At 40.3% G+C, this 17726-nt stretch overlaps 1 protein-coding gene and 1 long non-coding RNA gene across 2 annotated transcripts; both read left to right on the plus strand.

Moving 5' to 3' along the window:
• Positions 1-2276: 2276 nt before the first annotated feature.
• On the plus strand, positions 2277-12227 carry LOC122456200. The gene is made up of 3 exons (XR_006274932.1): positions 2277-2287; positions 7393-7399; positions 12094-12227. It is a non-coding gene; the product is annotated as an uncharacterized LOC122456200 (long non-coding RNA).
• A 780-nt stretch (positions 12228-13007) lies between these two features.
• BCL2A1 (BCL2 related protein A1) lies at positions 13008-15958 on the plus strand. The gene is made up of 2 exons (XM_038419971.2): positions 13008-13558; positions 15111-15958. Exons 1-2 carry the CDS (start codon positions 13139-13141, stop codon positions 15216-15218), a joined length of 528 nt encoding a protein of 175 aa, XP_038275899.1. The 5' UTR covers positions 13008-13138; the 3' UTR covers positions 15219-15958.
• The last annotated feature ends 1768 nt before the right edge of the window (positions 15959-17726 follow it).

Below are 17726 nucleotides of genomic sequence, written 5' to 3' on the forward strand. Positions count from 1 at the left end.
CTATTGATAGCTATTCTTTGAGTATGGTTTATAACCAGTTGTGCACTCATTTTATAGTAATTTAATCTAGAAACACATGTTCCTAGTTTGCTTATGAGAGAGTCAAATTGGACTGTCAAAAGCCTTACTAAAATCAAGATACATCACATCTCCTGCTTTCTACCCCTCTCCCCCACCGTCAACTAGGCCAGTCTCCTTGTCAAAGAAGGAGACAGGTAGGTTTGACATGATTTGTTCTTGACATATCCATATTGGCTATTACTTATCACTGTATTACAAGGTGCTTACAAATTGGTTGTTTAATAATTTGCTCCATTATCTTTCCAGGTTTCAAAGATAGGCTGACTGGTGTACAATTCCCTGGATCATCTTTGTTCCCCTTTTGAAATATATGTACTATGCTTTCCCTTCTCCACTCCTCTAGGACCTCACCCATCCTCTGTGAGTTCTTGAAGATAATCACTAATGGTTCTGAGATTGCTTCAGCTAGTTCCTTAAGTACCTTAGGATGAATTTCATCAGGCCATGCCAACTTGAATACATCTAAGTTACCTAAATATTCTTTAACCTGTCCTTTCCCTATTCTGACTTGTGTTCCTTTCTGCTTCTTGTTAATATTAATTGTGTTAAGCATCCATTCACAATTAACTTTTTAAGAGAAGACTGAAGCAAAATAGTCATTAGATGCCTTAGCCTTCTTGGTATCATCTTTTATTAGCTCTCCTTCCCTGCTAAGTAGTGGACCTACACTTTCATCTTTCTCTTGTTCCTAATGTTTTTATAGAACCTCTTCTTATTGCATTTTATGTCCCTAGCTAGGTATAATTCATTTTGTGCCTTAACCTTTCTGATTTTGTCCCTACATGCTTATGCTATTTATTTATTTATTTATTTATTTAGGTACTCATCCTTAGCAATTTGTCCATCTTTCCACTTTTTGAAAGATTCCCTTTTGATTTTCAGGGCATATAAGAGCTCTTGATGTAGTCATATTGGTTTCTTGCTATTCTTCCCATCTTTCCTTTGCAACCAGATAGTTTGCTGTTATGACTCTAATATTGTCTCTTACTGCCAGTTCTTCTGAACTCCTTTTTCCCTTAGATTTTCTTCCCATGGGCTTTACCTACCCAATCTACTCCAAGTTTGTTAGAGTAGCCCTTTTTGAATTCCCTTGTCTTTCTTCTGCTTTCACTCCTTCCTTACCTTAGATTATCATGAAACTTATTGTTTCATGACCACTTTTACCCAAGTTTCCTTCCACCTTCAGATTCACAACCAGTCCCTTCACAGTTAGTCAAAATCCAGTCTAAAATGGCTGCACCCTGGTTACTTTCTCAACCATCTGAAACAAGTTGTTCCCACCAGATTCCAAGAACTTATTGGACATACTGTGTTTTGTGTTATTTTCCCAACAGATATATTGGTAGTTAAAGTTCTGTATGACTGTTAGGTCTTGTGTTTTAGGTATTTTTATTTGTTCTAGAAATGCCTCATTCACCTTTTCCTCCTGATTTGAGGAGATGCCTCTACCATGACATTACCCTAGGTTTTTCCCCTTTTATTTTCCCCGCAAAGACTTCCAACTGTTCTGCCTCTCATCTCCTTCTGGACCTCAGAACATATACGCTTAATGTATAACACAACACTCCTCTCTTTTTTCCCCACCTTGTCCTTCCTGAACAAGCTATATCCCCCATACCAATATTCCAGTCATGAGTTTTATCCCACTCAGTCTCTGTGATGCCAATTACATCATAATTTAGCTTGTGTACTAAGACTTCCAGTTCATCCTGTGTATTCCCTATACTCCTTGCATTTGTGCATAGACATCTAAAATAAGGAGCAGATTCCCCCACTGTTTCCCCTCTTGTTACTCCTATGTCTCTATTATAATTTTCCATTCCTCCTCTTCTCCTCCCCCAAACATCCAGCCCTCTGTCAAAGTCACCTTTTTTTTTTAATACTGAACTCTGGGCTTTTGTCACCTGCCCTCTTTGTACCTAGTTCAGTGCACTTTTTTTGGTCATGATTGCTGTCATTTATTAAACCTCACTTTTTCACTGAACTTGGGAGGCTATCCAAGAAATTAATTTGGTAACAACAGAAATTGAGTCGTCCATTAAATAGATTGACCTTGAATGAATATGAACCATTATTGTGCAAGAGGCATGATTAACAAGTAGCATCAGAAACAGATGTTGCTACACTGGACAAATTGGTTCACAAAGGTTTCCAGATTGTACAAAATTGTCTGAACCATAAGTGGTTAAACAAAAGAAAAATATTTGTAGCTGTTATATAGGAACAAGCATCTTGGAGCAAAGTTCAATATGTAAGAGAATGAATCACCTCAAAGTGCTGTAACACAGTTTAACAAAATAATTTTACAGCTGGTAAACCTTAGTGGGGAAGAAAAGTGATTTGAAAAGATGGGCTTATTAAGATTGTCTTGCAGAGTGCCTCTAAATGTTCAGTCTTCTTTGGTGTCTTAACCAAAGTATATGTTCTAAGACTATTGTACCCCTTTCAGGTGTCTGATTTGTCTTGCATACCCCAAGTTTCACTTCACTTAAAAACTAGTGGCTTACAAAATCAGACATAAAAATACAAAAGTATCACAGCACACTGTTACTGAAAAATTGCTTTCTCTCTCATTTTTACCATATAATTATTAAATAAATCAATTGGAATATAAATATCTGTATTATATTTCAATGTATAGTATATAGAGCAGTATAAATGAATCACTGTATGAAATTTTAGTTTGTACTGACTTTGCTAGTGCTTTTTATGTAGCCTGTTGTAAAACAAGGAAATATCTAGATGAGTTGAGGTACCCTGGAAGACCTCTGCATGCTGCCAGGAGTACGCATATCCCTGGTTGAGAATCACTGCTCTAAGAAATCTTGAGGAATTCTGCATCATTGGCATCACTGGGGCAAAGCAACCCACAATTTATGCAGTGTCAGAGGTGAAAATTGAGATTTTAAGGTATACATATGAAAAAATACCCAGAATATCTCTTTCATCTTCAGTGAAATTTCTATTCTATATATTTATAGTAGCACCTAGAAGCCCCTGGTGAGATTGGGGCCCCATACTGTCAGGTTCTGGACAAACACATAGTAAGGGATAGTCTCTGCCTGGAAGATCTGAAGTTTCAAGGCCCCAATTCTGTAACTAGTGGCATGTGGGCACACCCCAGCTCCACATGGAGCCTCACTGACTTCAGCCAAAGATGGAAGAAAAGAAATATTAGTATTCCCATTTTGCAGATGTGGAACTGAGGCAGAGAGAGATCAGATGATTTGCTCAAAGTCATGCAGGAAATCTGACAATTGAATGAATCCAGGTGTCCTAAATCAATTAATCTTTATAACAATCTTTTCCCCTGTTTTACAGATAGGGAAACAAACTCAAAGAGGTGAAGTGATTTACCAAAGACCACAAAAAGAGCAAGTGTGATATGAGTTATTAGAAATCAAGATTTCCTGACTGCCTAGCTTTTGTTCAGACCACAAGCCTCTTCCAGTACCTTCAACCTACCCACTGAATTGTATAGAATTGAGATCAGATTTTTCATCCTCTTTAGATAACTAGAGAAAGGCACTTCCCTCCAAACTCCACTGCTTATTTATTCACTCAAGAATATGTAGAGGATAAATGAAAGCCAACTAATTAAGGGTTTTTTTGGATCAGAGATCTGCATTTCAAAGCAGATTTATCATTTATTTTAAAACCTCCAAAGGAAAATTAAATCTAAAGAAGAAACAAGGATGATGCTGTTATTTAAGTTATTTGAGTAGTTGCACATCAGACCTGTATTTTCTCACTGGATGATTAACAGCTGTCCAACACAGATAGCAAAAAAGCCTGTTTGGTTCAGTAATTCATGTTCTTTCAGATTGTGCTTTAATAAACCAGATAACACTGAACATGTTAGTCATCATGGCTGCTGAGTATAATATTGTGCCATGATGTGATGTCCCAGTGCAAAATCAGGAGTAAATGGGAAAACACAAAAGAGCTTGAACTAAGGTCCTTTTCTCTAACCTATATACCACCTTAGGCTCCACTTAGCTGCATGCAAGTAGACTCATGTCCCCAGGCAGATGGAGCTTCTAAAGTCAATGAAGTGCCACTCAGGCACTGGGGGGTCAGTCAGTGCAGAGCTTCTTTGATGTCGAGGACTCTGAACAGGTGCAAAGGTCCAGGCAGTGCAGGATGTGAGCCTCAATCCGGATTTGAGTTTGTGAAGCTTGCATGGCTCTAAATAGGCTGTAAAACTCCTGATGAAATCAATAAAAGGCACAGTCTGGGGAATCATAGGAAATGCAGCCAATTTCTTACTATAATTTGCAGCAATTTATGCATAATATCCATCTGTTGAAAATAATATCTGGTGTTACCCCTCCATCATCTGCAAAGATTCCAGCCCAAAATCAAGGCAAAGGCAGGTTTGCAAAAGATTTATAGGTATTTTGTGGATTAACGGGGACTACAAAATTATCACCCATTCCTTTGTTGCTACTGAGTTTACTTGGTGCTGATATTTTATCAAAACAATTTAAAATTTGACTTATAATTAAATATGAATCACAATTGCTGCATAATGAGTGAACACTAAGGCCCCGCTCCTGCAATTCACTGAAGTCAATGGGGCTCTTTGAGGGCTTAGCAGCCTGTCCACATGCAATGAATTACAGGCTCACGTCCTTGCCTGTAAGTGCTTCAGGCCAGGCGCCACTTTTTAGATATAAATTTGTGAAGTTCCCATTGCCTAGTACAATGGGGCCCTGACTGAGGGCTCTAGGTGCTGCCACTGTACAATAATACGTAATAGTAACAGGCAGCAACAGGCAGCAACAGGGTTATGTTGAAAAGACTAGAAAACTCCTAAAGAACTAGCCTTTCTAATGGACAAAAGCTTGCTGGGGCCCAAATTCAGCTTACCTGCAAAATATGCTCAAGTCTCATTATTGTAATGCTTAAAGTTAGGTTGTTAGGGGCCAAAATATGAAAATGAAGTGATGGGCAAATATAGATAAAAACATAATGCACGCTGAAGCTAAGTGATACAAAAAAGGGTCTGTTAGGACATTTGATTTTTGCTCGGAAGCAAATATCTATATGCTATGGTTAAAAAATACCCATTAGTTTGTGTAACTGGTAAGCGAAGCATCAAGCACCAGTTTTGCTTCACTCTTGTTTTATGGGATACCTTTTACTTTTATAAAGTTGAGAGTATTACTATGTGCTCAATAACACAGTGATGAGTGTAGCATAAATACCTAGACAGACAGATTAGTTAGCTAGTTGTATTCACAGTCTCCTGGGTAAAGAGGACTGCCATCACTGCATGCTCTTTAGAAGATCAGAAAATCACAATAAACATAAGGATACAAATATATCATGGGAAATACAGCCAATTTCTTCAATTATTGGCAGCAATTTATGCCGAATCTCCATATGTTGAAAATAATATCTCCCTAATGGTGGCATAAGGTATTGGGTTCACTGACCCATCCCCAAAGCGTCCTTCTGAAGTAAAAAGAAAAGGAGGACTTGTAGCACCTTAGAGACTAACACATTTATTTGAGCATAAGCTTTTGCGAGCTACAGCTCACTTCATCGGATGCATGCAGTGGAAAATACAGTAGGGGGATTTTATATACACAGAGAACATGAAACAATGTGTGTTACCATACACACTGTAACAAGAGTGATCAGGTAAGTTGAGCTATTACCAGCAGGAGAGAAAAAAAAACATTTTGTAGTGATAATCAGGGTGGGCCATTTCCAGCAGTTGACAAGAACGTGTGAGGAACAGTAGGAGGGAAAAATAAACATGGGGAAATATTTTTACTTTGTGTAATGACACATCCACTCTCAGTCTTTATTCAAGCCTAATTTAATGGTGTCCAGTTTGCAAATTAATTCCAATTCAGCAGTCTCTCACATGAGTCTGTTTTTGAAGTTTTTTTGTTGTAATATTACCACTTTTAGGTCTGTAATCGAGTGACCTGAGAGATTGAAGTGTTCTCCTACTGGTTTTTGAATGTTATAATTCTTGACGTCTGATTTGTGTCCATTTATTCTTTTACATAGAGACTGTCCAGTTTGACCAATGTACATGGCAGAGGGGCATTGCTGGCACATGATGGCATATATCACATTGGTAGATGCGCAGGTGAATAAGTCTCTGATAATGTGGCTCATGTCATTAGGCCCTATGATGGTGTCCCCTGAATAGATATGTGGATAGACTTGGCAACGGGCTTTGTTGCAAGGATAGGTTCTTGGATTAGTGGTTCTGTTGTGTGGTGTGTGGTTGCTGGTGAGTATTTGCTTCAGGTTGGGGAGCTGTCTGTAAGCAAGGACTGGCCTGTCTCCCAAGATCTGTGAGAGTGATGGGTCGTCCTTTAGGATAGGATGTAAATCCTTGATGATGTGTTTGAGAGGTTTTAGTTGGGGGCTGAAGCTGATGGCTAGTGGCGTTCTGTTATTTTCTTTGTTGGGCCTGTCCTGTAGTAGGTGACTTCTGGGTACTCTTCTGGCTCTGTCAAACTGTTTCTTCACTTCAGCAGGTGGGTATTGTAGTTGTAAGAACGCTTGATAGAGATCTTGTAGGTGTTTGTCTCTGTCTGAGGGGTTGGAGCAAATGTGGTTGTAACATAGACCTTGGCTGTAGAAAATGGATCGTGTAGTGTGGTCTGGATGAAAGCTGGAGGCATGTAGGTAAGTATAGCAGTCAGTAGGTTTCTGGTATAGGGTGGGGTTTATGTGACCATCACTTATTAGCACTGTTGTGCCCAGGAAGTGGATCTCTTGTGTGGACTGGTCCAGGCCGAGGTTGATGGTGGGTTGGAAATTGTTGAAATCATGGTGGAATTCCTCAAGGGCTTCTTTTCCATGGGTCCAGATGATGAAGATGTCATCAATGTAGTGCAAGTAGAGTAGGGGTGTTATGGGACGAGAACTGAGAAAGCATTGTTCTAAGTCAGCCATAAAAAATGTTGGCATACTGTAGGGCCATGCGGGTACCCATAGCAGTGCCACTGACTTTAAGGTATGTATTGTCCCCAAATGTGAAATAGTTATGGGGGAGGATAAAGTCACAAAGTTCAGCCGCCAGGTTTGCCGTGACATTATCGAGAATACTCGATAATGTCACGGCAGCTTGTAGCTGACAGCTTGTAGTCCATCTTTGTGTGGAATGTTTATGCAAGGCTGGTGCAGAGATCATTTCTGCAACACGCAAGGGCACAGAGGCAAACTGGTATGGCTGCTCAGGGGACAGACGCCCCAGGTGTTTTTTCTGCACAGAACCCAAACCAGATCATGAGTTGTTCTGTGGATTTCATCCTGCTTATATAGAGCCTCAATTCTCAGACTGTTTGTGGGTAGAGTGAATTTCACCTCAAACGCTTTGAGACTCTGGGAAGAAAGGAGTTACAGAAATTGAAAGTGCAAAGTAGTTTCACGTGTTTCTGATCTATTGGGTAGATTACAGGGTTTTGAAAAGAGCATGTAAACGTTCAAGATTAGCATCTTGATATTTTCATGAAAGGATATATAGGAAGGCAATCAAATTTCTGAGTTAGGGTTCGTGAATATAATTTAATATGCTACATGCTTGATTTATTTATTTATTTTCAACATACCAAAATTAGTAAAACCACATTCTAGATTTATCTCTTTAAACATAATTTAAATTCAAAAGAGATTTAGATGGATTAAAGAGTAAGAAGTATCTCTAAATAGTAGATTTGAATTTTTCTGCGCTTTAGTAACTCAGAATAGTTCAAAACAATTTAAAACAAATGTGCTCCTGGACTGAAACCCTGAATATAAAGTTTTTCCCACAAGCAAACTTTAAGGATGAGCTACGAACCTCTATCAATATTGATTTATAATGGAAATACTGGTATTGTTACAGCCCTCTTTATAGTGTTGTGAACAGAAAGGATATTATAGAAGAGTGATGAAGGACTGGATTTGGTAAAAGAATATATTTTCTATCTTCTAAAGGAAGATATTTGATTTCTGAATCACTAGCTGTGTGATGGGGTGTACAACCCCCACTCTGGGGAACAAGGAGCAGCTCTGGTCATAAGAGGCTCTGCCCAGCCGTGCCTGCTGAGTGTGCTCTCTCTCGATGTGGAGCTTAAAAGGGTGTGGCACAGCTCAGTCTGGGTGGTCAGTGGAAAGGAGCGGACTTTCCTGGTAGCTCCTGCTAGAATACAGCAGGAGCCCCATGCTGTCCCAAAGCAGACATCAACTCATAACTGCAATGCATTGCAAAAGAGAGTGGAACATCTACTTGTGAGTTGGGGAAGGAACCTCCTGATCCTCTTTCTGGTGGAATATGTTGTGGGCCAATAGCCAGGCCTTCACCAGGACTCTGGAGAGGCAGGAATACAGTAGGAAGTGACCGGGGGAGTAGGCTGGATGGTACCCTTACATAGGTTGCACACATGAACTGCCTGACCCAGGGTCCTGGGTTGGAACCCAGCGGAGCATGAGGGCCTTGGTTCTCTTACTGCCAACCCTGGACTTGAACCACTAGGGGATGTGTTCTGGTGAGATGATCCACCATCACAAGCAGTTACCACTTATATATAAACTTTTAGTATGAAATAAAATTAAATTTCAAACTCACTTACGTTTTTAGCATTGGCTATTTAAACATGTCCTAAAAAAATAGAAATAGTATCTTAGGCCCAGTTCAGCAAGATACTCAAGCACATGCTTTACTTTAAATATGTCACTAGTCCCACTGAAGTCACTGGCTGGGACTCTTAAAGAAACTTAAGGAAGTTAGGCACTCAAATCTCATTGAAAATCCTTGGGAATTTTGCACCTACTTCCCATTTGTGCCTTTGAAAAATCTTACCCAATGCTTAAAGATAAGCATGTGCTTAAGTAGTTTGCTGAAATGGGGCTTACATGTGGCAGGAGTTATCTATTGACAAATCACCATGTAAAGTACCTTCGTGCTCATGCACGCAGCCCAGCTCTAATGCATTTCAGACTGCAATAACACTCCCTCTCTCTCTCCCCTGCTGGCATTATAGTTAGATGTAGACCTGAACCAATGCTATTGATCCACTTGCAAGTGAACTTTGCAGGTGTCCAAATTTCCCTTGTTTTATAATAGGCCAAACCCAAACTCAAGATCTGAGAACTTAACACTTTGAGGTGTTTGAAAATTTTGCTCTTGGATCCAATGCTGCAACATAATGACATTGATTCCTGCAAGCCTTTTCCTTTGCAACGTAGTATCATGGTGAAATGGATATTTAGAATACCAAAATGAATTTGGCTGGAGCCTCAGGCTCCAGCCAAATGTACCATTGACACATGAAGTCTTTGTGGAGAATTTGTAGGGTTCTAACAGGGCTTCATTTAGAATCATACTCCACTGCAAGGGAGACTTGAAGAGACATGTAAATAGCTTGTTTCACCATTGGTAAGATATAGGGATCATTCAAACTGGCTCAGTGCTGGGTAAAAATCTGGAAAGGAAGGTGAGGGAGGGCTCGGACAAAACCACGCATAGAGGAACACTCCAGAACAGTGTCCCCTGGTTACCAACCACTCCAAGCTCCATCTCCCTATCTTAATGATGAATTTTGGTTCTGGGACCCAGTATGTTGCCATGCCTCGCCTCATGATTATGAGGCGGGGTTTGGAGAAAGCTGAGTTTTATTTTGGGTGAGGCTATGTACTGTTTAGTGGGAGGTGGCAGGTAATGAGTAGTAGATCCAGCCCCAGCCCCTGCTATGGCCTCTTTTTGCCATTCTAGTGGTGGAGAGAGATTGCAAAGGGGACCTGCATGAGAATTCTTTCTGTGCAGGGGCAGAACAGGAGCAGCATACACTGTTACACTGTGCATCCTTAGTCTCTGGTGTCTGGGCATGCTGAGAGCAGATGGATTGTTTCAGGGACGGGAGGGGGAATGGCTAGAGTGCTCAGCACCTGGCAATGGTGGGCTCCACTGCCCAATGGCAGCTGTGCAGAAGCTGCTGTAAATTAGAGGAGCCCCTCTGGCTTCTCTAATTTATGCCGGGATCCATATTGGCCTGCACATTATCCCAGAATATGTGAGGGGCAAGAGTAGCTTTGTCTCACCCACCCCTAGGGCTGTGCTATCTGTGCTGCATCTCCTGAGAGGTGCAATACAGATTCTGGCCCCTGCCCACAGTCTGGTGAACTGGGTTCAATTATCTTAAGAAGCCGAGAACTGCTACCTTACTGCAGCTATTTCCTCTTCCATTTCTCTGTCACATAAAGATTAGGAGAAGAGAAATCTTTTACATTGAACTGGATGCACATTTCTATTTAAGGAGATGAGCATCCCAAAACTTTGGAAATGAACTATTTAATGATTCTAGACTGACTGAATACCCCAAGAGATGCAAAAAATAAAAATAAAAAATCATCTAATCATTTATAATGAGAGGCAGTGGGTCAGCACAAATACCATTGTGTTGCTGTTCCTCGCTGTGCATACAGACAAACACAATACACAGAAACCCTGAACAGATAACTACTGTGACATTATTTCCTATATGGCTGGAACATTTCTGTGCATGCAGAAATGCTTGCTGCGGGCAGGTGGCAGCACACCACTGAGCAAACCAAACTATATTTTGCTTGACAATAACATAAATTAACCATTTATGCTCTCGGAAAGGTTGGTTCTGATGTATTAATAATTTTCATTAATTTAGGGGGGGAAGTCACTTAGACCTTGCAAAGGCCCACAGGTCGTCCCTGCTCCAAGATCTTTTTTGAGTGGTAACAGCTAATTTAGACCCCATCATTTTGTATGTATAGTTGGGATTATGTTTTCCAATGTGCATTACTTTGCATTTATCAACATTGAATTTCATCTGCCGGTTTGTTGCCCAGTCAGCCAGTTTAGTGAGATCTCTTTGTGACTCTCTGCAGTCAGCTTTGGACTTAACTATTTTGAGTAATTTTTTATTGTCTGCAAATTTTGCCACCTCCTTTTCCAGATCACTTATGAATATGCTGAACAGCACAGGTCCCACTACAGATTCTTGGCAGTGGCATAGCCAGGTAGAGAAAACAGGGGGAGCGGAGATTAAGAAAGGCGCCACCTGCTACTACTCACCCAACGGCGCTCAGGGTCTTCAGCAGCACTTCGGCGTCAGGTCCTTCACTCGTTCCGGTCTTCGGTGGCACTGAAGGACCCCGCTCTCCCCCGCCACTGCAATGCCGCTGAAGACCAGAGCGAGTGAAGGACCCGACGCTGAAATGCTGCTGAAGACCCGGAGCGCCGCCTAACCCGATGCTGAAGACCTGGAGCGCCGCCGGGTGAGTAAAAATTAAAAAGGCACCAAAGAATTAAAAAGGCACCACTTCTGCTCAGTGGAGGAGCAGCCGCTGCCCCCCTCCCCCTCCTAGTTATGCTACTGATTCTTGGGGGACCCTGCTATTTACCTCTCTCCATTGTGAAAACTGACCATTTATTCCTACCCTTTGTTTCCTAACTTTTAACCAGTTACTGATCCATGAGAGGCCCTTCCCTTTTACCCCATGACAGCTTACTCTGCTTAAGAGCCTTTGGTGAGGGACCTTGTCAAAGGCTTTCTGAAAGTTCAAGTACATTGTATTAACTGAATGACCCTTGCCACATGGTTACTGGCCTGCTGTAATTGTCAGGAACTCCTCTGGAGCCTTTTTAAAAATAGGCGTTACATTAGCCACTCTACAGTCATTGGGTGCAGAAGCCGATTTAAATGACAGATTTCATACTACAGTTAATAGTTCAGAAATTTCATGAGTTCCTTCGGAACTAATTTATCAGTTGTTTCACAATGTCCTCTACTGACACCACAATCTGGGAGAGTTCCTCAGATTTGTCATCTAAAACCAATCGCTCAGGTGTGGGGATCTGCTCCACATCCTCTGCAGTGAAGACTGATGCAAAGATTCATTTAGCTTCTGCGCAATGGCCTTCTCTTGCTTGAGTGCTCCTTTGGCATCTCGATTGTCCAGTGGTCTCCCCGACTGTTGGGCAGGTTTTCTGCTTCTGATGTACTTACATTTTGTTGATGTTAGCTTGTGTGTCCTTAGCTAGTTGCTCTTCAGATTCTTTCTTGGCCTGCCTTATACTTTTATATTTGATTTGCCAGAGTTTATGCTCCTTTCAATTTTCCTCACTAGGATTTGGCTTCCAATTTTTGAAGGATATCTTTTTGGACATGTCAGAGGTAGAGGAAGGCATGGTTGTTGGCCCCTACCATCCAGAGACCTTGCTCTTCTCTTCTGCTTCCCAAGCACCCTGTTGACACTGGGAGCACCAATATCTTTCTCAGCTGCTGCCCAGTAAAGACCCCTGTAATCTGTGTGTGTTCACAGTACAGTAGGCCATATCACTTAATGCTGACTAGATCAGTATTCTCTTATACCTGGATTCCCTGAGGGATGGAGAAGTTGTGTGGGGGAAGAACTTTGTCACAGTCAGTCACTCCATTCCAATCTTCAAAGCCTGATCTTCACTCACTTGGGGGCTTTTGTAGGAATAAGGTCAGCGGTATAATCTTATAGAGCTGACACCCTCTTCTTCCATAGGCAAGAGGAAAGATATACCAGATTTGGGTTCCCTCCTATCACTAACCGTGAAGATTTAGTCATTATCTCCATGCAGTCCAGAGTGAAGCATTGGCCACTGCCTGTGGCAGAGTATTTCTCAAGAATTGCATGTTCCAATAGTGTGCACTTTTCTTTTAAAAAGCAAAATGTGGCAGCTCCTCAATAGGTGTAAATCAGCACAGGTCCATTGAAACTACACCAATTTACACCAGCTGAGGATGTGGCCCCTACTAATGTATTCTTGTAAGGCCTCGCTTCCTGCATAATACATAATTTAGGATACATTTTTTTATTTTTTTGCTTCTCTTTGACCTCAGTGAGAATTTTTCTTTCATTTCTGAACTCATAGCGACAACCCACACATTCATTTAAGGAAGCTCTAAGTCAGTGGGTTGTACAGGAACTTCTGTGATGCAAGTGCCTAGCTTGTAGTTATTTAGTTCAGCTTTCAAAGTGGATTAGCAGTTTCACACTGGTCAAAGGCTGTGCTTTGCTCTGAGTCTGCTTCTAAATGGAAAGCTCTGAGTACCGCTATGTTTACTATTTAGTCCAAGATTATCTGAAATACATTCTTCAGGAACCACAGCTTGGACCAGCCCCAAGCAGAGTTGCTCATGTCTTAAGAAACGCTGCATCCTTTCTGCAAAAGGAAAATGAAGAGAGTCTGAAACCATGTTTGGACACACTTGATATTACCTCTGTAGATGCTGCCAGAAGAATTTTCACTCAAATCATGGATAAAGAATTTGCTGATGGAAACATTAACTGGGGACGGATTTTGACAATATTTATGTTTGGAGGAATTCTTTCTAAGAGGCTTCAAGAACACAAAGTTCAGCTTACAAGAGATAATAAAGAGCAGATTTCTTATTTCATCACGGGCTACATTATAAACAACAAGGCTGAGTGGATAGAGGCAAATGGAGGTTGGGTAAGTTTCAGTGCTGTATTTTATAACCATTTTTCACTGCTGTCTACATCAGGAGAATTTTCCTTAATAAATTTTAAAAAATGTTCTTTTAACTACTGTTAAAAAGAATTGTCAACTTAGCCAGGGCTTTATCATTTGCTTTATTTAAAACTTTTATATCTTGAATTCCTCCTTAAGACTTAAAGCAAATATCTTGCTTCCAATATAAATTAGAGGAAAATACAAGATCTTTTTAAGGTGCTTGTGACAGTATAAACCACTAAAGTAAGCCCTGAATCATTTGTACACTACACTTTCCAAACTGAAATTAAAGTGAAAGGATGCAATAATAATGCTATGATCCAAAGCCTTTTGAAGTCAATGGAAAGGGAAATCTTTATAGGTTAAATCCTGTCCACACTGAAGTCAATGGGAGTTTTGCCACTGAGCTCCATACAGCCAGGTTTTCATCCCGTCAATTTAGTTGTACAGTCTGATAATTAAATATAATTGGGGTCAAATCCTTCTAACCTTATTCGTGCACTGAGACTACTTGTGTGAGTGGAAATTGGCTGAGATATTCCTAGGACTTCCCCATGGTTATTTTACAAATATGAGTAAAGTATCTGAAAACAGTATGTCTCTTTTTCCAGCTTCATATATATGACCATTTAATTAAAGTCCCTGTGCTGATGCAGAGGAAAGTTGTAGGAAACTCCGCTCTTCTGCTTTGCAGGGTTTCATCATGCAAACTTGATTTTCTGTAGGAGTTTAGGGGAAGTTGATGGTAAATGCCATCAGAGCCTGAGATCCCCTGGTATTTTGTGTGTGTGTATGCAAATGTCACTTTCTCTTTATATCGCCTCTTTGGGCCTGATTCTGCTCTCAGTGCAATGACTTTTGATTTACACCATTGTAGATGAGCTCAGAATCAGGCTTATTTTCTCCTTTCTCACCTGTCCCCCTTTACTACTGTCTTTGTCCTTTCCCACACTTTTCTCTAGCTTGCTTTTGCTCTGTTTCTGTTGGGTAACAGTTGTAGTGAGTTAGTGGTGCTTCATACATCGCGTTTATAGAGGCTCCTTTGCCTGCCTCTTTTAGTCAAACCTGTTTAAGGTCAGCATCTATTCCTGATATTTTTTTCTCACAGTATCTGGAATTTTCAGTACACCAGAAAGAGAAGGCTTAAAGGGGGAACATTTATAAGCATATTAAAACTGAAACACAGACAGTTATGTTACTTGCAGAATTGAGCCCGAACAGCAAAGTTTAAATCCAACCTAAATAATGAACCTTCCCCAGAAGGGAGTAAGCAGGGAGGGAGCAAATTTGGCCATGTTATAACCTGGAGATGAGACAGGCATTGCATGATTTGCAAATAGTTTCAACTATTGTTTTTAAAGCCCAGTTCATCTTTTTCTGAGGTAGTTGTCTGTAAACCTGCCTCTATGGGAATAAAGGCTCGACAGCTCTATTTAACGGAAAGCCTCCTGCTATCATGAAACAATGGTGCATTTTTCACGAGCTCATTTTTTTAAAGCTATAACCAGACTGTACATATTCTTCTCCACAGGAAAACGGCTTCCTACCTATGTTTGAGGAAAAACGATCATGGCTGTCCTTATTTAACATTAAAGCAAAAATCATGGATGCTTTTTCCTTCTTCAGTCAGTACTATTGACAAGATGGAGATTAGCCTTCCGCATGTAAACTGGATGTTGCCACAAGACCCATTGCAGTGGCTTTCTTCAAGCTAGAGGAAAATGAATCACCTTCTAGAATTAAGGACACATTTTCTTGCTTACATTATATTTTAATTTATATATTTACTAGTAAATGTTTAGGTGCTGGCTTATTTGACAACACTGAAGACTAGAGTCCTCCTGCCATCGAAGAGATACAGAACTGACCCCCAATATGCCTCAACCCTGACCTGGAGGGAATACCTCTAGGAGAGACAGAGAGCAGTTCAGTGTCTATCTCCTCTGATGCACCTTCAAAGACGTGCATTGTTTCACCTACACATAATCCAATGGGTTAGGAGCAGTATCAGTTTTAATTCTGAATTTTAAAAATTTTGTGAATTAAATTTCTTACTTGACTGCATTTTGTTGTTTACTTTATCAGCAGAAGACTTCTTAAATAAAGGAGCTAAAACACTCACTCATGAAAGCACATGCAAGTTCATGCGATGGATCAAATGATCACTTGAGACCAACAATTTAAAATATGTGTATATATTTACTAATCAGTACAATGGAATCTGTTTAATAATTTCTTTTTTTTAAAAGAGGTCTTCATATGCATGGTGCTCTTTCCACCTGCAATGACCACTTGATGTATTTGTTTAAAGAGATGCTTTTAAATGGCCAAGTGCAAAAAGTTTATTCAAAATCAATAAACTATTTGTATCTTCTATAATTAAAATGTGATGAATGGGTTTTTGGAAAAAAATATTAAAATATAAACATATACTTAGGCTGAAAGTTTATTTTTATCTTTCTTTATTTTTAGTTTCATCTCTGAAAAAACATTTTTTCTATTCAGCTGAGTTAGATACACCTGGTAAAGCAAGTGTGGGCATAGGTGCAAATCTAGGCAGTATAGGCCTGATCCAAAGCCCACTGAAGTCAATAAAAAGACTTGTTTACAAGCCAGTCTGTAGCATTTTTGGTGCATTATCTGGCAACGTGTATGAGCAGCCTGTTAGATCTTGATGAAATAATATATATGGATCAGATTTGGATGGCAGTACTAGATATTTAGGGAATACATTTAGTGAATGAAGTAGGAGCCTCTGAAAAGTCACAGGAACACCCTCTTGTTAAAGATTTCAACTTATGCTAAGTAAAAGACCTTTTCTTTAACTGTTAGGACCCTAGGATTCTCCTGGAATAGCTGATGAGAGTTGGGACTCTCTGGTCTCCTTCCCTTACAGGAATGGAGAGAGTGAACCAGGTAGGAAACACCAAGTACATATGGGTGGGGAACAGTGACTCTGTGCCATGCCACTTCCTCTCCAAGAGCCCTCTATATAAGCAGGGTTCTGTGGTGTAGGATGTGCCATAGCAGGAAGGCAAGCAGTTGCTCTTGGAGGGCATGTTCTCTATGTGACGTGGTGGCTTTTTGATAGAAAATACTCAACTGTTAAAAAAAAGTTAAAAGCAGTATTAGATCCCTCCACAGTTTCTCTTCTCACTTGAAGATGGGATACTGCACAACTGTGAGGGTATGTTTACAGACAGTACAGCTCCTGGAGAATCTAGCTGCTGTTAAGGAGGAGGACTCTTGAGAGCACAAAGAGGTGGAAAGCCATCTTCAAAGATAGCCCAGGCTCTAGATAATGTGACATGCCTTCTATGTGGATCCTTGGCATCCCTGGTATGTGCAAATCCAGCTTCATGTAATGAACCTCATGGAGTTTCTGCAGCACAATGTCTCTTCCTACAGGAGTCCTGGTCACTAAGTCACGGACCATAGTCATTCACCTGCAGGGAGTGGTGCCTAAGATCTAAGAGTCCAGATAGTTGTATTCCTTACACCGTGTTAGATCAACAATTGTAGCAGGGAAAATCCAGACCCCCAAAAGCCTGGATTCAGGTCTCTTAACACGTATATTTGTCTACACATCACGAGTGCATTATGAATGCATTAGAGAGAAAATAGACAGATGTGAAGGAGGATAAGTGTCCATTATGGGATTTTACCTTTTCCTCTGAAGCACCAGATACTGGCCACTGTAAGAAGCAGAATATTGGACAAGGCAGTTTCTATGGCTTTTTAAAAATAAAATCTTTAATGTATTTATTTGTAATCTAACCCTTCATATATATGTTCTGTTAAGGATTAGGGATTTTAAAGCATTTCAGTTCACGTTCAGACACAATTCTCAATGTTTATTTTAGTTGTCATTATTATTACTATTGTACAGGTACAGAACTTCAGTAATTCCTAGGAACTGTAGATCAGCAGCAGGGAATCAGAAATGACCTCACTGCTAATTGTGAACAAAGTGGTTGTAAATTAAGTGATTAAAGATTTGTATTTAGCTCTCCTTGTGAACTTCCTCTGTCAACTAAATGACCCATTTATTGACATTCTTTGGGTATATTTTGCCCCAATGGAAAAATACAAGTTCATTTTTTGTCTAATAACTTAATATATTAAATATACAAAGCCAGACTTGGCC

The sequence above is a fragment of the Dermochelys coriacea genome, chromosome 10 (genome assembly GCF_009764565.3).
Source record: "Dermochelys coriacea isolate rDerCor1 chromosome 10, rDerCor1.pri.v4, whole genome shotgun sequence".
In the NCBI taxonomy this organism is placed as follows: Eukaryota; Metazoa; Chordata; order Testudines; family Dermochelyidae; genus Dermochelys; species Dermochelys coriacea.

Coding starts and splice junctions, on each gene's coding strand:
- BCL2A1 (XM_038419971.2), top strand. CDS start 13,139: ATGGAAAGCTCTGAGTACCGCTATGTTTACTATTTAGTCCAAGATTAT. Junction 13,559..15,110: donor TAGAGGCAAATGGAGGTTGG/GTAAGTTTCAGT, acceptor TCTTCTCCACAG/GAAAACGGCTTCCTACCTAT.